The 19,616-nt window shown below is 42.4% G+C and overlaps 1 protein-coding gene across 1 annotated transcript; it reads right to left on the reverse strand.

Annotated features, from left to right (window-relative positions):
* Positions 1-4,973: 4,973 nt before the first annotated feature.
* On the reverse strand, positions 4,974-8,961 carry LOC137358848 (scavenger receptor cysteine-rich type 1 protein M130-like). Its single transcript, XM_068025065.1, has 4 exons — positions 8,904-8,961; positions 6,630-6,944; positions 5,200-5,517; positions 4,974-5,116 (listed from the first exon to the last, which is right to left on the reverse strand). The coding sequence occupies exons 1-4, from the start codon at positions 8,926-8,928 to the stop codon at positions 4,974-4,976; spliced, it is 801 nt and encodes a 266-aa protein (XP_067881166.1). The 5' UTR covers positions 8,929-8,961.
* Positions 8,962-19,616: the final 10,655 nt, after the last annotated feature.

Below are 19,616 nucleotides of genomic sequence, written 5' to 3' on the forward strand. Positions count from 1 at the left end.
TCTTGGTGTGTTTTGTTTTAACCTGAGAAATTTCTATCAGTGGTTAACTCGCTCCCCAAATGTAGCGCAAGACAAAACTTTTATTGGTTTGGTAGGGTTTTTACCCCAGTATCGTGAAGCAGAATTTGTCGATTAATGATAAACATCAGAATACAAAGTGGTGCAATAGGTTTTTGGAAGAAACCACCGTTTTCAGGTAAGGAGTTCCTGGTGGGAACATGTTTCCGATCCAGAAATCCAGTCACCGAGAGAAATAAAATCTGTGTCAATGTAACTCTCTCCTCCTGAGAGCAGTGACTATTTATGGTCTAGTTTAAAGGGAATAAAATGACATGATAGTGATAAAGACTTCAAAGTCAGCAGACACAGAAAATGCTACAAAGATGTGATGATACATGAATTATTGAAGAGATTTTCAGTCGATTTATGATATTCAATTGCAGTAGGAGAGACTATAAAATAACAAAAAATAACACGAACAGCCGATGCGTTTGTTATTCAGGTGTTCAGATATCTGAGGCAGTCCGTGTGCAGACGGAAGGGAAAATCGATCATCGGTTTTGATTGCTCGTTAAAAATAAACAGAAATCACGGGTGTGAATCTTCCCAAACCCATTGCTCATCTTACTATACACACAGATATAGACACACTCACACTGTAATAGGACTCCTTCACATGGTGATAGTGAGCGGATTTCTGATAGGGTTCAGTCAGTAAACTGACAATTAAAATGGAGTATTTAAGCGGAAGTGACATTTTTTCGGTGAAAATGCAATTCGGTATGAAATATAAAACCCAGACCTGCACGCCGGATCTGATAGGAATCTTTGCCTGGTGGAATATTCCCAATCTCTTCATAAATTGCTTGGTACAAACCAGCCAGTGAACCGTTGCTGCTAGTGACAAAACCTGTCAGATGGAGGGTGGGGAGATTAACGTTCTGTTACAACCCATAAGCGTTTAACAGTAAATTATCTGCGAACATATCCAAATCACAGAGATGGTAATAGTAAAGAGTAAAAAGCCAGAAATTGTGAATGTGGAGTAGATTTGTTGTGTGTATGTTCGTATATGTCTATGTGCCTATTTTTCTGCACACTCATACGTTCACCTGCAGCAGACTGGGGACAGCTGTGTTGACTGAGGAAAAAGTCAATCAAGTTTGTTAGAAACGATCTCCCCTGAGAAAGCCATGCTGACTAACCCTGACTGATCGCTGCCTCTCCAAGTGGAGATTAATCCTGTTCCTCAGAATTTTTTCCAAAAGTTTCCCGACCACTGATGTTAGATTCACAGGCCTGTAATTACCTGGTTTATATCTGCTACACTTCTTGAATAATGGTACCACATTCACTGTCCTCCAGTCCTATGGTACATCTACAGTGGCCAGAGAGGATTTGAAAATGTGTGTCAAAGCCGCTATCTCCTCCCTTGACTCACATAACAGCCTGGGATATATCTCATCTGGGCCTGGGAATTTATCCATTTTAAGCCCGCTAAAACAGCGAATACTTCATACCGTTCAATGCTAATTTGTTCAAATATATCTCAATCCCCCTCGCGGATCTCTACATCTACGTCGTCAGTCTCCATGGTGAGCACAGATGTAAAGTGATCAATTAAAATCTAATCTATGTCCTCGGGCTCCACACACAGCTCGTCACTGGTCCCTAATCGGCCCTACTCTTTCCCTGGTTATCATCTCGCACTTAATATTCTTATAAAACGCCCTGGGATTGTCCTTTATCTTGCTCTCCAGTGTTTTTGCATGTCCCCACTTCGCTCTCCTAATTCATTTTTTAAGTACACCGGACACTTTCTATACTCTTCCATGGACTCCGCTGTTTTCAGCCCTTTGAATCTGCCATAAACCTCCTTTTTTGTTCCTTATCCAATCCTCTATATCCTTTGACATCTAGGATTCCCTGGACTTGTTGGTCCTACCCTTCAACGTTACGGGAACATGTTGGCCCTGAGCTCTCACTGTTTCAGTTTGAAGGTAAGAGATCATGGGATCCAGTGCAATTTGACAAATTGGATCCAAAATTGGCTTAGTGGCAGGAGGCAGAGGGTGTTGGTCTAAGGCTGCTTTTGAGTGTGGAGGCCTGTGACCAGTGGTGTACTAAAGCGATTGGTGCTGGTACCCTTATTGTTTGTAGTGTACATTAATGACTTAGACGTGAATATAGGAGGTGTGGTCAGTAAGTTCGCAGATGGCACAAAATTAGTGGTGTTGTAAACAGTGAGGAGGAAAGCCGCAAATTACAGGGTGATATAGATGGGCTGGTAAGATGAGTGGGAGAGCAACAAGTGGATTCTATTCTTGAGAAGTGTGAGGAGAAGCATTTCGGGAGGATTTACAAGGCAAGGGAATATGCGATGGATGGTAGGACCCTAGGAAGTTCAAAGGGTCAGAGGGACCTTGGTGTACTTGTCCATAGATCATAGAAGGCAGTAGCACAGGACGATAAGGTGGTTAGGAATGCATATGGGATACTTGCCTTTATTAGCCGAGGCATAGAATATAAGAGCTGGGAGGTGATGATGGAGCTGTATAGAACGCTAGTTAGGCCACAGCTGGAGTACTGTGCACAGTTCTAGACACCACATTATCGGAAGGATGTGATTGCACTGGAGAGTGTGCAGAGGAGATCCACCAGGATGTTGCCTGGGCTGGAGCATTTCAACTATGAAGAGAGACTGCATAGGCGAGGGTCGTTTTCTTTAGGGCAGAGAAGGCTGAGGGGGGACTTGATTATGAACGCCATTGATGGGATAGATAGGAAGAAACTATTTCCCTTAGCGGAGACATCACTAACCAGGGGGCACAGAGTTAAAGTAAGGGGCAGGAGGTTTAGAGGGGATTTGAGAAAATAGATATTCACCCAGAGGATGGTTGGAGTCTGGAACACACTGCCTGAAGGGGTGGTAGAGGCAGGAACCCTCACAACATTTAAGGTATTTGGATGAGCATTTGAAATGCCATAACATACAAGGCTAAGAGCCAAGTGCTGGCAAATGGGATTAGAATAGATAGGTTCTTGTTGGCAGCATCGACACGATGAGCTGCGGGGTCTGTTTCGGTGCTGTATAATTCTATTACTCTATCACTCTCTGACCTGATCTCCTACTTGTGATCCTTTGTAAAATACTGCCAGTCTAGTGAGGTCACAAGGCTCGATCTTTTCAGCTTCAGGATTGTCATGTTTCAGAGCCTTATCTGGTCGTGTCCTTGGCAGAGATAATATGCCTCTGCTGCCCTCGCTGTAGAATCTTTCTTAATAAGTGAGAGAGAGGGAGAGTGAGAGAGTGCTATTTCTGTAAGAAGTCAAAATTATTAGGTAACGTGTTTTTTTTTTATTAAGAGTTCCATTTGTTATTATAAATTAGGAGAGAGTTGAACGTGTGAAATATGATTGGAAGCCTAGCTTTGGAATGTAGAATCATGGCTGGTGAATGCAGAAGGTCCTATTCAAGTATCACTTGTCAAGATAACGGACAGACCCGGTTAGACAGCTCGAGATTGGAAGCCCAGAGCCAGAATTTGAAGGGTTGGAATTGATTCCCAATTGATGAAGGAAGATTAACAGTCAAATAAACTGCTGAATGTACAGCTCAAAACTTTCAATTAAACGTCCTGATCCATAGTTACAATAAGTAAATTCTTGCAGAGTTTGATGTATTACGTGATGAACTCTCACAGTAAATGTGGACACTTCAAATCATTCTCCATTTTAAATCTCACATTTTACTAATTCTCGAGCACACTGAATGCAGCAAAACAGCAAAAAAAAGATTACTATGTATTTCTAACAAGCCCACTTGACATTCCATAGAAAGCTGCAATGAACGACAGTCTTGCAAGTATATGACACAAGATCTGGGATCTTGTGTTGGATCCGCGGGAAGATATGAGCCTCACCTCTTCGAATTGACTTTTTCTGTATAACCATCATCAGTGAGATCAACACACAGATTAGCGGGACTCCGAAGCAGACCGCAACTAGGATGAAAGTCGTTGTATATCCCTGTTCTTAATGACAAAAATAAAGAAAGGTTTAGCACAGACACAGTCCGTCTTGTGTGATAAAATATTTACAATAGGTATTTAATAATTATATCCACTGCTTCTGGGCAATGAGTCCGGCTGAACATTCCCCAGTATGTGTGGTGCACATTGCACCAGAGGAAAGTGTGAACCATTCTAAATTGCAGAGACAGGGGTCCCCATGTTTCTGATGAGTACAGGACAGTTCAGGTACAGCCAGAAACTGGGATTAGAAGAATTATAACCTGACAATTTGTAATATGCGGTGAGGAAAAAAACGTTCAGTTCAGCGAGAACGTGCTCATAGTATCTTCAGAAAATGGCAACAATACCAATTCAACTAATACAAACCCTAACGTTAGCTGGAACACTAATAATGTGAAGTACCTGCAGATGTGGACGAGACAGCAACTGGAGGCACATCGAGTCCTGTGGAATATAATGTACATAAAGTTCAGGAGGATGAAATTTCAGCACTTTGCATTTAAACATAAATACTGTTCTTAATTTCCAGAAGTAATGAGTCAATTTAACGAAACAAGGAACCCTAACCCCACTCTCCAAACCCTGCCACCCTCACCAGAACAAATCACACTGGCATCTTCCTTGTGATCACAGTCAGATTGAGCCAGTGATGAGGAAGGACAGTCGGCCAGAGAAGATTCGCTTCCAGTGCACTTCACCTCATCCAGCCAGATAACACCGTCACCCTGGAAAAACGTGGCCCCTCCTGGGGCCAATAGAGCGTGGCCACAACCCAGCTCTCTGCAGACAACATTGGCATCGGCCATATTCCAGGAGTCATCACACACCGTGCCCCAGATGTTACTGCACAATATCTCCACTCTCCCGGAGCAGTTGGTGTTACCTCCAAACAGGCGTAACCATTGTCCCGAGTCTGTCAAAAAGAATCAATGATTATTATTAATGTGGTATAAGACAGGAGTACCAGTCACATAGTTGATACAATAAAGAGGAATTAGCACCTGGTGAAAGCACACGTTTACAGTCATGTTCTCGAATGCAGTCCTTTGATCTGTGGGGCTGCTCCTTAATTACTTTTGCTTCTGTTGAGAAGAGAAACATGCTGACTGTATCAGACACAAAAGTTTGAAATGACAATCGCACATTGAGAGGTTTGTTGTGTTACCTGAACAAACAACACCAGCATCCTCTCTGTGTTCACAGTTGTGTTTGCCCCACGGTTCTGTTTGACACTGCCAAAGGAGCGATTCGTGTGAAATACACTCCATCCCATCGAGCCAAATGGGTCCGGATCCTTCTCCGAATGACTGAGTGTAATAATCGATGGAACTGAGGGGACCACACTGTAATTGTTTGCAGATCACATCTGCATCAGGTCCATCAAATGTATCTGAGCACACTGTTCCCCAGGTGCCATTGTAGAACACTTCCACTCTCCCCTCACAGCGATGCTTCCCATTCACCAGCCGCAGCTCTTTGTGCTCTGTCAGTGACACAAGAAATATCCAGATGGTGAGATTGATAACTCGTTGTGTGTTCATACTGCACAGCTCAACACTTGCTCCATCGGTTTTGTTCACTGATTGCGGGTAACTATTTCAGAAAATTGATGGAAAAACACCGACAGCCCATAATGTAATAAAAAATAATGAACACGGAATTCACAACAGAAGGCGAAACAATTTTATTGAATTCTTTGAAGAAGTTACAGAAAGATAACGGGGATACTGCAGTCGATGCAATATGCAAGTTCCTTTTTTTCGTAAGTACCTCTGACAAGGTACCATATAGTGGGATTATGACTGGGGTCAGAGCATGTGGAGTCAAGAGATCAGTGGAAGAATGGTAGAAAACTAGCTACAAAGCACGTCATCAGGGTTAAAAGTGGTAACCCAGAATGGCAGAATGTGGGAAGTGGTGTTCCACAGGGCTGGATTCACTGCTGCTCAACATTTACATAAACGGTTTGAGCTTTGGCATGGGAGACATAATTTCAAAATTTAAGATGACAGCAATTTGGGGATACAGTTAACACTAAGGAAGACTGAGACAAAATACGGGAAGACATGACTAAATGGGCCGAATGGGCATACAATTATCAAATTAGTTTTAATACAGATAAGTCTGTGGTGCTGAGTGTTGGTAGGAAGAATAAAGAGGCCACGTATTTCTTGTAAAATAAGAGTGAAAATGATGTAGAGAAGCAAAGAGATATCGTGATACAGAGGCGCTAATCACTCATAAAGTGACAGAGACCGAAGGTAGTGATCATGAATATAGGAAAATCATGAATAAATCTCATAAGAAGTTTAGCAGATTTTGTATTTTACACATACAATTGTTGAGTTGAATAGCACTGATGTCTTTAAGGAAAGGTGAGTAGGTACATGAGGGAGAAAAAAGTAGGAGGACATGCAAAGAGGGTTAGATGCAGTAAAGTGGGCTACACTCGTGGGCAACATGAACACCAAATTGAACAGTTAGACCGAATGGCCAGATTCTGTGCTGTACATTGTATGTAATTCGATGTAATATCTTCCCTGTGAAGCCACGTGCGCAACACTACGCAAAATGGGCATATGGAAGCACCCTTACCTGAACACATGATCCTCACATCTTCTTCATGAGAACAGTCGTGGTTATCCCACGATGCTGAGGGACATTCCCAGAGAAATGATTCGTTACCGGAACAGTTCAGTTCATCCAACCAAACTGGCCCTGAGTCTGGTCCACAAGATGCAGTAAGTGACATGTCCAATGCCTTTCCACAACCCAGCTGTTTGCAAACCACGTCAGCGTCCGCCAGATCCCAGGAATCAGCACAAACTGAGCCCCATGTACGATTGTAATAAATCTCCACTCGGCCAGTACATGGGCTTCCACCGCCGGACAGCCTTAACTGCACGTGGTCTGTTGGACAACAGTACATGAGGATTATAAGTTCAATACACATTCACCTCATCACTCAGTCCAACTCATTGTCCCATCACCAGATAAATCAAAAATGTTAAATGCACCTTTGACAGGTAAATGAAACTATCCAGCAGAATATGTGTTTGCACTTACTTATTACATAGAATATAAAGAACAGAAATATTTCAGATGTCCTACTAGATCTGGCTTTGACAAGTTATGGTCTTCAGTTTACCGTGTATGTTTTGAATGCTTGTGTCCGTTGTTGTCAGGCAAGCAGTCACGTGATTAACTGTCAATTTATACTCATGTTATCTAACTGTATCTGTTCCTTGTCCATGTATGTTACCCTTATTTGTTATCTTGGTCAGACGTTCACTGCCATCTCCTCTTTCCTTTATCTTGACTAACAAGTGAGTTGCATTGATCTAGCGCCATTAACGTAATCAAAGATTCCAAGGCGCGATTCAGGAGTGATATCAAAGCAATTTTAACACAAAGCACCTAAGACTAAATTAGTTCAGATGACCAAACGCTAAGTCAAAGAGTTAGTTTTATGGAGCATCTTAAAGCAGGAAAGATAGGTTGACAGGCAAAGAGATTTAAGCAAGTAATTCGAGAGCGTGTGACCTTTGCAGTTTCAAGCACAGCCGCCAATGGTGCGCAATTAAAATCAGGAATGCTCAAGAAGCCAGAACTGGGAGCTGTCAGACTGGAGCCGATTGCAAAGACAGGAGCTGTGAGGTCAAGATTTCCACTGTTTCTGAAGAAAGTACTTAGTCCAACCAATCGGTATCAAAACTGAATCATTAAATATCTCATATGTTGTAAGTTCCACTCTGGCATATGTAAATAAATGTTCATTGGAACAACCCCAAAACATCTGTCCACACTTACATTCTGCATAATACAACATCCCCAGAACATATGCCTGCATTTTCATGCTGCACAATGGAACTTTCAAGCGCAAGTCCAAAACATCTGTCTACTTTTATACACAGTCTAATGAAACTTACACCAGAACAACTCCCACACAGCTACCTCCACTTACATACTGTACAATGGAACTGATTGCAAGCTCGACGCTGGATTGGATAGCAGAGCTGAGAGTCCAATTCCATATTCTATTTATCACAAGGCCGTTATCTTTCACCTCCATCACCATTCACCTCCCTTCCTGCCTCAGCCCATCTGCTGCCGAAATGCTCACCCATGCTTTGTTGCCTGTAGAACCGAATATTTCAATGTTCTCCTGGGCGATTACCCATCCTGCACCCTCCAGAAACATCAGCTCATCCAAAGCATTGTTGCTTCTCCTACATGAAGCCTTTCTCAGGAGCGCCACTGCACTCGCTGGTTTCCCATACGCCAATGCCTCGTGTTTTCCATTATGATCTTCATGTTCAGACACCTTCATGCTCTCCCCCTGCCATCAGTATAACCGCCTGCAGCCTGAATCATTTCAAGAGCTCTGCATTTCTCTGAATCCAGCTTCTTGCACATCACCCACTTCCATTGCCCACAACTTTCAGTCTTGTCTTTGCCATCTGACCCCCACAGATCAGAATTTTCCCGCGAAACATTTCTGTGTCTCCAGCTCTTCAAATCCAGTCTTTCGACTAAGAATTTAGTCACCCACTCTAACATCTCTTTGTTTTGCTCTGTGTCAGTTTTCTGCCGATTACATTCCTGTTAAACTCCTTGTGATGTATGTGTTAAATGAAAGTTCTGTTATAAAAAACATCTTGTTGCTTCATTGTGTCCGTGTCCTCTCTCTCTGCACACTACCACCATCCAGCCCCAGCTCCCCACCCGTCACCCATCCTCACCCCTTCCCCTCGAGTGAAATTACTGGTTTGAGACAACCAGCAACAAGTAACCTATATTATCACTTTTCTCAGCAGATTAGACATTTCACTTCTTTGTTATTGTAAAAGCAGTGAAGAATTTGTTTACCTGAACACAGGACCCCAACATCCATACTGTCAGTGAGAGACGAATTCAATGTGAATAAGCTGCAGTTCTGGAGCTGCAATTCGTTTCCTTCACACTGGACAGCATTCACCCAGACGGGTCCTTCACTCTTTCCGTCCTTTGAATAGTTATAAGTGGCTGTCGCTTCACCGCAGCCCAGATGTGTACAGACCACGTTGGCATCATTTAGGGTCCAGTGTCTGTCCTGCAATCTCCCCCAGCTGCCGGTGTAGTAAATCTCCACTCGCCCATCACACCAGCTTCCCCCGTTAGTCAGCTTTAGTGACCAATTTTCATCTACAATATGAAACACATTGAGAATGGTGAAACTGAAGCAAAATATCTCATAATTTACTGCCACCAGAAAAATTATTAATTTTAATGGTTACGATTTCTGTCATCATTATTCAGAAGGCTTGTCGGAAGATGTTCTTCACCATTACCTTTTCTCAGTAAAAACATTTTTAGAGACATACCGAGTAGCTTCCGCTGGCTAAACTGGGGAAAAGGGGTAAAATGAACTGGGGGTGAGCGCGGCACATACCGGCTATTGATAAGTGATGAGACCGAAGGATGGACCAGGGGCTTTAAATGGCTCCTGACAGATGACAGTTCCCTTTCTCCCATATGGAGGGAAACAGACAAGTTTAATTTGAGACAATGCTTCCGATGACGTCTCAAATCGCTTCACAGGCAATGAAGTACTTTTGAATTGTAGTCACTAATGCAATATATGCTGACCCGAGGGACTGAAGGTCGTTCTCCTGTCTACATGAACTGATATTTCCTGATCTTGCCCTGTACTTGAAAATATCATCAACGTTTCTTCCAATTTTTCTTCCTCATCTTCACATAGTCCATCTTCAACTCTTCCGTTCCCTTCCACAACATCTGTCTCTGATTCTGGGGATAGACTATTAACCAATATAAAGAGTAAGCCCAGTGACTCTCACAGTTACCTTGTCTATGATTCCTCACACCACGATTCCTCTAATGACTCTATCACATTCTTCCACTTTCTCCATCTGCATTGTATCTGTCTGCGGATGCAACCTTCCATACCAGTGCTTCCAGATATGTCTTCCCTTTCCCTCAACCGAGGACTCTCCTCACCTCCTCATCCACCCACCATGGTTGACAGGGCCCTCAAGCACGCATATTCCATTTCCCAAACTTCTGCTTTCACCCTTTCCTCCTCCCAGAACCATGATAGGATTCTGCTTCTCCTCATCTTCCACTCCATCAGCTTTCATATTCAATCGATCATCTTCGACCATTTCCGCCACCTTTAATTTGATGCCACTACCAAACACATCTTCCCCTTCGCTCCACTTTTAACATTCTGAATGGTCCATTCGCTTTGTGGCACCCTAATGCTCTCTTCAATCATTCTCAACACCCCTTCCCACAGGACCTCCCCATGAAAGTGCAGAAGATGCAAACACCGCACTGTTACCTCCACCTTTCGCTGCATCGAAGCCCCCAAATACCGCTTCCAAGTGAAACAACGATTTAACTGTCCTGCTTTCTATTTTGTACTCTGCATTTACTGTATTGACTGATCATGATGCCGTCTCATTTACATTGGCAGACCAAACAGAGATGAGTGATTACTTTGCAGAATACCATTGCTCAGTCTGGAAGCTTTACCTTTAGCTTCCAGTTGCCTGCCATTTTCATTGTATACTCCACTCCCACTCTGACCTCTCCCTCCTCTTTCTCCTGCACAGTTCCAATGCAGGATAACAGAAGTTTGAGAAACAGCACTTCTTCTTTCCACGAGACTCTCTGCACCATTTTGGAATGAACACAGAGTTCAGAAATTTCAGATCAGATTCCCTCCCCTTTTTTCTGTTTTGGACGAGATCTTGCCTTCCAATTTGTACCTCCACATAAAATGTGCTTTTCACTTGACGTATTCCAACATACTTTTGCTTTGCATTGTCCCTTTTACCATTTAATCTCTCCAGTCTTTCACCATATCACAGACTGTTCATTTCGTTCTTTCTTTGTTTCCCCCTTTCTTTAAAACATGTTAAGTCTGTAAGTTCTGATGAAAGATCCGCAAACTGAAAGGTTGATACGGTTTCTCTCACCATACATGCTGCCAGAACTTCTGAGTATTTCCAGCTCTTACTGTTTTTATTACCTATATTTTAAATTGTGAAACGTGGGAACACTTTTGCATTGAGCAATGTCCCACATACAGTGATCAGATAACTGAGCAGATAACCTGTTATATGAGAGTGCTGGCTGAGAGATAAATGTAATCCTGGAAACTGGGAGAATTGCAATTTACATCAAGTTTGTGAAATAATCAAAGACATAGCACATTGGTGAAATAACGAATTTCGTCATTCACTATCATTTAATTGCACTTGGTGCAACGGAAATTAAAATAAAGCTCACACTATTTATCTGGCATCAAGTTCACAGTGTTTTCTATTAAACAGATGATCTTTGCAGAGAATTCCATGATCATTCATATTTCAACTGCCTACATTGATAACAGTTTCAGTGCTCGAGCAACATTTCCATTCCATGGCAGTGGTCCTGGGAGCATCTTGCTGATTCGAAAGCCCTTCAATAATACCCCAGATTTACCCGGAAATAGATATTATATGACGACAAGTACTAACAACTAGTCATTGTATGTATTAAATGTTTACTGGAGTGAAGATTTGATTCATTTGTAATTTAATTCAGACCAATACACCCGGAAACATTTCTCAGAATCTTGCTGACAAAGGAATTATGGTATTAACAAAACTAGTGAATCAGCGACCTGTGGAAATAGTCAATGATGCTTGACAGCAGAACAGTTGGTGTATTTTAGTTCAATTGACTGAGATGACTCACCCGTACAGATGACACTTGCATCGTTTTCATGTGAGAAGCTAAACTGTTCCCAGGATGAAACAGGACAATCCCACAATCGCGTCTCGTTCCCCCGACACCTGAAATTTTCCTTCCACACTGGACCAGTTCCCTTCCCAAAGTGAGTTCCTCCCGGGATTGAGTTTACTGTCCCACACTGCAGGTGCTCACAGACCACGTTGGCGTCTTCCATATCAAAGTAAAGGTCACACAGCGTCCCCCACTGGTCTCCATGTAGCACCTCCACCCGGCCGGAGCATCTGTTCATCCCACCAACCAATCGAGGTTCAGGTTTCCCTGCATTGGAAACAAATACAAATCCAAATAATTTCTAAATCATCCTCTGCACAGAAACAGCAAAATAGAAAATGGGTAAAAAAAAAAAGCAGAATTTTATCTACACGATTATCCAGCCATACTTTACACAAATTATCTATCAAATTGCAATTAGAATTACTACAGCAACACAAAAGTAAAATACTGCGGCTGTTGGAGATCTGAAATGAAATAGAAAATGCTGGAAATACTGAGCAGGGCTAGCAGCAACTGTGGCAAGAACAAGAGAGTTATGTTTCAGGTCTGTGTCCTTTCCTCACAAATATTACTACAGGACCTCTTTAAGAAGTTTGCTGAATACTCAAAAGTTAACAATTCTTCTTTCAAACGCTGATCAATTCTTGGTCTTTATCTCTTGGTGCTTGGAATATAAAACTCAGAAGGATGTGATGTTTCTGTTGTATCTGTTGTCGCTTTTGTGGACCGCACTTCACAAAACCATTGGCTTTGGAGGTGGTGCTGGGCAGAGTCACTGGAATGACAACAATGCTTAAAGCATTACATTATGAAGACAAGTTCCATAAACTTTGTTTACAGTAGATTGCGTTTAGAATGATTAGACCTTATCGAGTTGACGTGTATAAAATGTTTAAGGGGTTTGATAGATGCGCTAGAGACGATCAGGAGAACAAATACAAAACAAGGCCATTTAGGAGCTGCTTTTCTTCATGAGGGATGTGGACATCTCTGGCAGTTATTGTTCAAACTTATTTGCCATTGAAACCGTTGTCAGAACCTTCTTCTTGAACTGAAATTGATTGCCTGGGCAATGTTCTTCTGCAAGTTCTGAGGTCGGTCGAGTTAAGTCAAAGGTTTTAGGCATTGTGTGTACCTTTAGCTGCATGTGTTATAAACAGAGTGGGAAGTGTAGAATTTGGTAATTAGTGTGTAAGACTGAAATCTAGCCTTAACATTTAGAATTTAACTTGTAATATAAAAAAGCTGCAAGGCAGTTTATGTTAGCAGTTAATCGTGCAAGTCAAGTTCGCAGTAAGCAGTCAATCAGCTGTGATTGTCCGATCTGGGGTAATTACTGTCAGCTGGAAACGGTCTAAACTGTTGCAACTTGAATGAGCCTGCAAAGGCATATAACATTAGACTTCATTGCAAGTGGGTTTGAGTGCAGGAACAGGGATGTCTTACTTCAGGGCCTTGGTGAGACCACATCTGGAGTACTGTGTGCAGTTTTGGTCTCCTTATCTGAGAAAGGATGCCCTTGCCATGGACAGAGTGCAAAGAAGATTTACTAGGCTGGTTTCTAGGATGGCAGGATTTACGTATGAGGAGAGATTGGGTCCACTGGGCCTATATTCACTAGAGTTTAGAAGAACGAGATAGAGCCACATAGAAACCTATAATATTCGAACAGGACGAGGCAGGCTCGATGCAGGGAAGATGTTTCCGATGGCTGGAGAGTCCAGAACCAGGTGTCACAGTCTCAGGATATGGGGTGTGCTATTTAGAACCGAGATGAGGAGAAATGTCTTCACTCAGTGGGTGGTGAACCTGCGGAATTCTCTACCGCAGAAGGCAGGGGAGGCCAAACAATTACATATTTTCAAGAAGGAGATGGATATCCTTCTTAATGCCAAAGGGATCAAGGGGTATGGGGACGAAACGAAACAGGGTAATGATTTTGATGATCAAACATGTTTTTTTAATGGCTTGGCAGGCCCGAAGGGCCGACTGGCCTATGCCAACTCCTAGTCCTATTTTCTGTGTTTCTATTTTTAGTCTTCTAGTAAGGCAGAGTGTTACCACAGATTGCAATGTTAACTGAATACATTATGAAAATAGTGGGAAGTTAGAGTTTGCTCAGAGTAAGAATTCGGTGTACAGGGGGAAAAGGAGTTTTTTTTTTCATTCGTTCACAGGGAGTGGAGGTTTTTGGCTCGGCCAGCATTTATTACCCAACCCGAATTGCCCTTGCAACGATGGTGCTGAGCCGCCTTCTTGTACTGCTGCAGTGCATGCGCTCTCAGTACACCCACAGTGCTGTTCGGAAGGGAGTTCCAGGATTTGACCCAGCTACGGTGATGAAACGTTGATATAGTTCCAAATCAGGATGGTGTGCGGCTTGGAGGGGAACCTGCAAATGGTGCTTCTACCATCCATCTGCTGTCCTTGTCCTTCTAAGTGGCAGAGGGCGTGGGTTTATAAGGAGGTGCTTTCTTTTGTCTGTTAAGCTTCAGTAAGTGAGTGGAGTCACCGATTTAACAGGGCGCCAAGGCCAGCAGCAGCAGAGAGGCAGAGACCAGACAAATAGGGGGGAAGCAGTTGTCAGGTCAGAGTATGAGGGGACGTGGATAATTTGCAAATAAGTACTAAGTTAATTGGTGAGTGCTTAGTGTTTCGGCGTTAGCTAACCAGTAAAATAGCTTTAAAGCTAAAATGCATCTGCACATATTTTTACCTTTTAAATAAAGACAGCCTATGTTCTCGCAGAGCAGTTATTTTTTTCTGGATATAGGACTTTGTGGATAACGGAATTATCCCGAGGGAGCATGTCCATAGTAGATGTCTCCACCTGGAAACTCTCTGGCACAGGGTCATAGAGCTGGAGTGGGAATTGGAGATACTCCAAAACATACAGCAGCAAAAGGAGTATTGGACAGTTTGCTGCAGATTTTAGTCACATCTTGTAGAGAGGTGCAGGGTCAGAATGAGGCTGTTGCAGTTTATAGTGCACAGCAATGGAAATCCAGATTTGTTGGTGAACGAGGATATGCAGAAAATGAATCTATCCAACAGGAACAATGTACTGGCTATTTGTGAGGATAAGGATGAAGACTGTCAGAAGGGCAGCCAGAATGTTGACCGGGATACGTTGGAACAGGAGGCTGTGCAAAAGGTGGAGGAGTGGAGCATAATGTGATACTTTTAAGTAGTTCAATCATTAGGGTTTTAGGAGTCCCAAACAGTATTTGCCCAACTTGTGCGAAGTGAGGGTTATCTCAAATCAGATTGCGAGAATGCAGGGGAAATATCCAGTCGTTGTGGACCATGCAAGGACCAACAGCAGAGGAAAGAAAAGGCAAGAGTTTCTTTTCAGAGAGTACCTGGTGCTGAACTATAAAAGAAGATCTCAAGGATTATAATCTCTGGATTATTATACAAGCCGCTTGCACATTTGAATGGGGTGTGGGGGGGGGGGATTAGGGAGGTCAACACGTGGTTGAAGGTGTTGATTTTGGAAAGAGGTGTTACTTTTCATGGTACCCACCACTTATACTGGGATATTAAACAACTGTTCTGTTGGAATGCGCTTCACCTGAAATGGGTTGGAATAAGGGTCCTAGAATAAAGGATAAATAAGGTTGTTACAGGAATCTTAAACTAGTAAGTGGGTGAAGGGAAGCTGGTGGGGGCTGGCTGAGGGGGTAGAGCAAAGTTGGAAATCTAACGTAAATAGGCAATACCGGGAGAGGAAAAACTAAAACATGCAATATTTGAGTAAGACAATTTTACAGCTTTACAACACTTGAATCTGCGGTGAAAACAGCTGTTGCTTTCTTGACAAAACAGTTGCTAGAAATACTGGCAGACCTCGACGTTTTGGGCAGTGTACTCTGTCCATTGTCTGGAGAAACAAGTGGAACTGGTGGAAGCGATCGGTTTATATGTCGTGGAGAATGGGAATATGGACAGGATCTTAGGTTATTACATGTTCTTGTTCTGGCTGCTATTGGTCTGTTAATTATATTCCGTGAAAGGTCGGTACATGTCATTGTGCTTGCTGCTGTTTGGTCAGCTACAGTGTATCGTGGCAGGTCAATCCATACTGTTGTTCTGGTCGTGGTATGTTGGCTGCAGAGCAGGGGATGGTGTGTCGCTTGAGGAGAGACAATCAGATATCCACTGAGGAGCAGGCCACTGTTAGGGGGACGTTGTGGTGTTTATAGATCTCCATAGCTTCCCTGATGCAATGAATGAGACAAGCCTGCCATCGTCAAGTAAGCTCAACTCAATGACCACCGCATTGAATGGTCCAATTCCAAACTCACCTCATCTATTATGGACTGGTGTGCAAGACACAGTAACATCATAAGTATAAAAGAAAACAAAAACATGGAAAAATAGGGAAAAGAGCCCAGATTCTCGTGAATGGCAGATGTACAAAGAATAGCAAAGGGTGACAAAATAGATCGCAAGAGCTACAATACTTTTACAATAACTTCTAAAATAGGTTGTAAGTAAGAGCAATGTAGCCTCATTAAAATGACAATGGTGATATTATAAATGAAAATAAGGAAATGGCGGGAATTATACATAATTACTTTGCATCAGTATGGACGTGGACGTCACTTTTCTTAAGGTTCCTTGTTGCCACAGTTGACCAAAAGCTGCCTTGACGTCGAGGACAGTCACTTTCATCTAACCTCTGGAATTCAGCTCTTTTTTCCATTTTTGGACAAAGGGTGCAATGAGGCCTAAAGCTGAGTGGTCCGACAAACCCAAACTAAGCATCAGTGAGTAGTTTATTGGTAAGTACTGCTTTATAGCGCTGTAAACAACACCTTCCATCACTTTGTTAATGATTGATAGCAAACTGCTGAGACAGTAATTAGAAAGTTGCAATTGTCACACTGCTATTTAAAGAAGGTTAGCGAGGGAATCGAGGGAATTATAGATTGGTTCACCTAACAGCTGTTGTCAGGAAATTACTAGAGTGTACATTTAAAGATGGAGTGCCTGATCACCTTGAAAAGTTACAGCCAATCAGAGAGAGGCAACATGCATTTGTAAAAGGTAGATCATGCCTGATGAACCTGATCAATTGTTTTGTGGAGGACAGGGGAACCTCAATGGATGTTATTCAGATGGACTTCCAGAAAGCAAACAACAAAATCCCTCATAACCGATTGTTGGCTGAAATTGCAGCTCATAGGATGTAGGGCAAATTATTGACTACATAGGACGTGAGCTAAGTGGCAGGAGACAGACAGCAGGGATAATGGGCAGATCATCTAACTAGCAGGATGTGATAGCGCCGTCCCACAGGAACTTCCACTATTTATTAATGATTTAGATGACTGGATAGTAAGCCGTATATAATTGACATACTCAATATTGCCATTGAAAAAAAAAATCAACGATATTGTAATCATGCACATTTTAAGCATAAATTTGCAACAAGAAAAAAATAGATTAAGTGACTGTGTGAAGCTATTACAATATTGGCAAGTGTGAGGTGTCCAATTTGGAATTTAAAATGTTCCAGTATTTTCGAAATGGTGAAAAAACGGAAAATAGACTTCAGGGTCATGGGCAAGGACAGGAAAAAAAACAGCAAATGGAATGCTGGGCTTTATATCTAGAGGAACGGAATACAAGGGGCTAGAAATGATGCGACAGCTAAAAAAAATCCTGATCAGGTCACATCTACAGTAGTGTTCAGCTGTATGCAAACAAAAAAGTACTTTGGGCAGTTAGAACTGTGCAAAAAGTATTGTGCGACAAGAACTGATGCTGGGAGTACTATTGATCATATTTTGCATAAATGATTTCGACTCAGGGAGGGACGTACAATTCCAATATTCATTAATGACATGTACTTGGGACAATGGTTAATAATAAGGCAGATTGTGATAAAAAAACATGACGTTAACGAAATTGTAAATGAATTCTAATGCAGATAAATGTTCACTTACAGATTAGGGGAGGAAGACTGAGAACACATTTTCCTTGGACAATGATAATCTAAATTGTGTCGAGGAGCAATGGGATTCAGGGGTACAGATAGAAAAATGAATACAATAGCAATACGGGTTAACAAAGCTACAGAAAATGCAAAAACATTGAGGATTATTTTCAGAGAGATACGTTGAAAGGGGAGTCATACCCAGCACAAGGAAAGATTTGCTGTTGATGGGAGTCGGTTGATTGGGTGCGAACTGGTCAGTGTTTCCCCGCTTTTCTAGGCAGTATGCAACTGGGCAATTTTCCACCGTATCAGTTGGATCCTAGTGCTGTAACTGTACTGGATCAGCTGGCCTCCAGTTGTTGCTAGTTTTAGAGCACTGATCGTCAGCACTGCAACTGGAGTGTTATCGGGCCCCTAGTCTTTCTTATGTGCAGTGTGCTCTGCCGCTTCTTAATGTTGTGCACTGTAAATTTAGGAATGGACCGAAAAATAGAAAGCATTTGCACAGCAGTAGCTCATTGGCATGGATTGTCACGCACTACTTCTCACCTTTTGCCAGTCTGAATAACTACATTTAACCCACACTTTGTTGACTGTTTTGTAGCCAGTTTTCTACAGTCTGTCATGATCACCCTTCACATTATGCAATTAATTACCTTGAAACCACATTCACAGTTTTAGGTTTAAAAACTGGACAGACAGCTTGTGACCAGCAAGATGCAACAGTCAGCATATAATCATAGAATGTTTACAACACAGAAGGAGGACATTCAGCCCGTTGTGTCCATGCTGGTTATCGGCAAGAGCTCCTCAGCTGGTCCTATGCTTCTGCCCTTTCCCCATAGCCATGCAAAGATTTTCTCTTCAGGTGCTTGTCCAATTGCACATTGAAAGCCACAATTGAATCTGTCTCCATCAGACTCGCAGGTAGAACATTCCAGCTCCTAACCACTCGCTGTGTAAATAACTTATTCCTCATGTCACGGTTGGTTCTTTTCCCATCCACCTTATAACAGTGTTCTCTGGTTATTGACCTTTCTGACAAGAGGAACAGTTTCCCTCTATCTACGCTGTCTATTCCCCTCATGATTTTGAACACCTCTATCAAATTTCCTCGCAGCCTTCTCTGTTCTCAGGAGAGCGACCACAGTTTCTGCAAACTATCATTGTAACAGAAGTCTTTCATCCCTTGAACCTTCCTTGTAAATCCTTTCTGCACCCATTCTATGGCATTCACATTCTTCTAATGCGCCATGCCCAGAATTGTACACAATACGCCAGTTGAGGTGAAGCCAGTGTTCCACAAAAGTTCATAATAACTTCCTTACTTTTTTACATTATACCGCTACTTAAAAAGGCCAACATCCCATTGACTATTAACCAATTTCTCAACCTGCCCTGCTACCTTCAACGATTTGATCAGAAATACTCCCAGGTGACTCTTGGCTGCAGCCACTTTCTAATTGTACCCTTGAAAGGAGACTGGCAGCAAGCATTAAAAGAAATCCCAAAGTATTCTATCGACAGAGAAATAGTAAAGGGGTGATAAAAGGAGGAGTGGGGTCGATGAGGGATCAGAAAGAGGATTTACATATGGAGGTAGCGGGTATAGTTCAGGTATTATCTAAATTCTCTACGCCTGTCTTTGCCAAGGAAAAAGATGCACCCCGGGCAATGGTTACAGAGGAGGTAATTCAGATACTGGAGGGGTTTAAATTAATAAAGAGGATGTATCAGATATACCCTGTTAATAAGAACATACGTATGAACATACAAATTAGGAGCAGGAGGTGGACACTCGACTCGTCGAGCCTGCTCCACCATTCAATACGTTCATG

This window comes from Heterodontus francisci, unplaced genomic scaffold (assembly GCF_036365525.1).
Source record: "Heterodontus francisci isolate sHetFra1 unplaced genomic scaffold, sHetFra1.hap1 HAP1_SCAFFOLD_157, whole genome shotgun sequence".
Lineage (NCBI taxonomy): Eukaryota > Metazoa > Chordata > Chondrichthyes > Heterodontiformes > Heterodontidae > Heterodontus > Heterodontus francisci.

What these genes read in the sequence shown, in the direction of transcription:
- LOC137358848 (XM_068025065.1), bottom strand. Translation starts at nt 8,928, where the DNA reads ATGGATGTTGGGGTCCTGTGTTCAG. An exon ending in TGTTGGGGTCCTGTGTTCAG is followed by an intron (nt 6,945 to 8,903) that starts GTAAACAAATTC and finishes GTTGTCCAACAG; the next exon opens with ACCACGTGCAGTTAAGGCTG. An exon ending in TGTGAGGATCATGTGTTCAG is followed by an intron (nt 5,518 to 6,629) that starts GTAAGGGTGCTT and finishes TGTCACTGACAG; the next exon opens with AGCACAAAGAGCTGCGGCTG.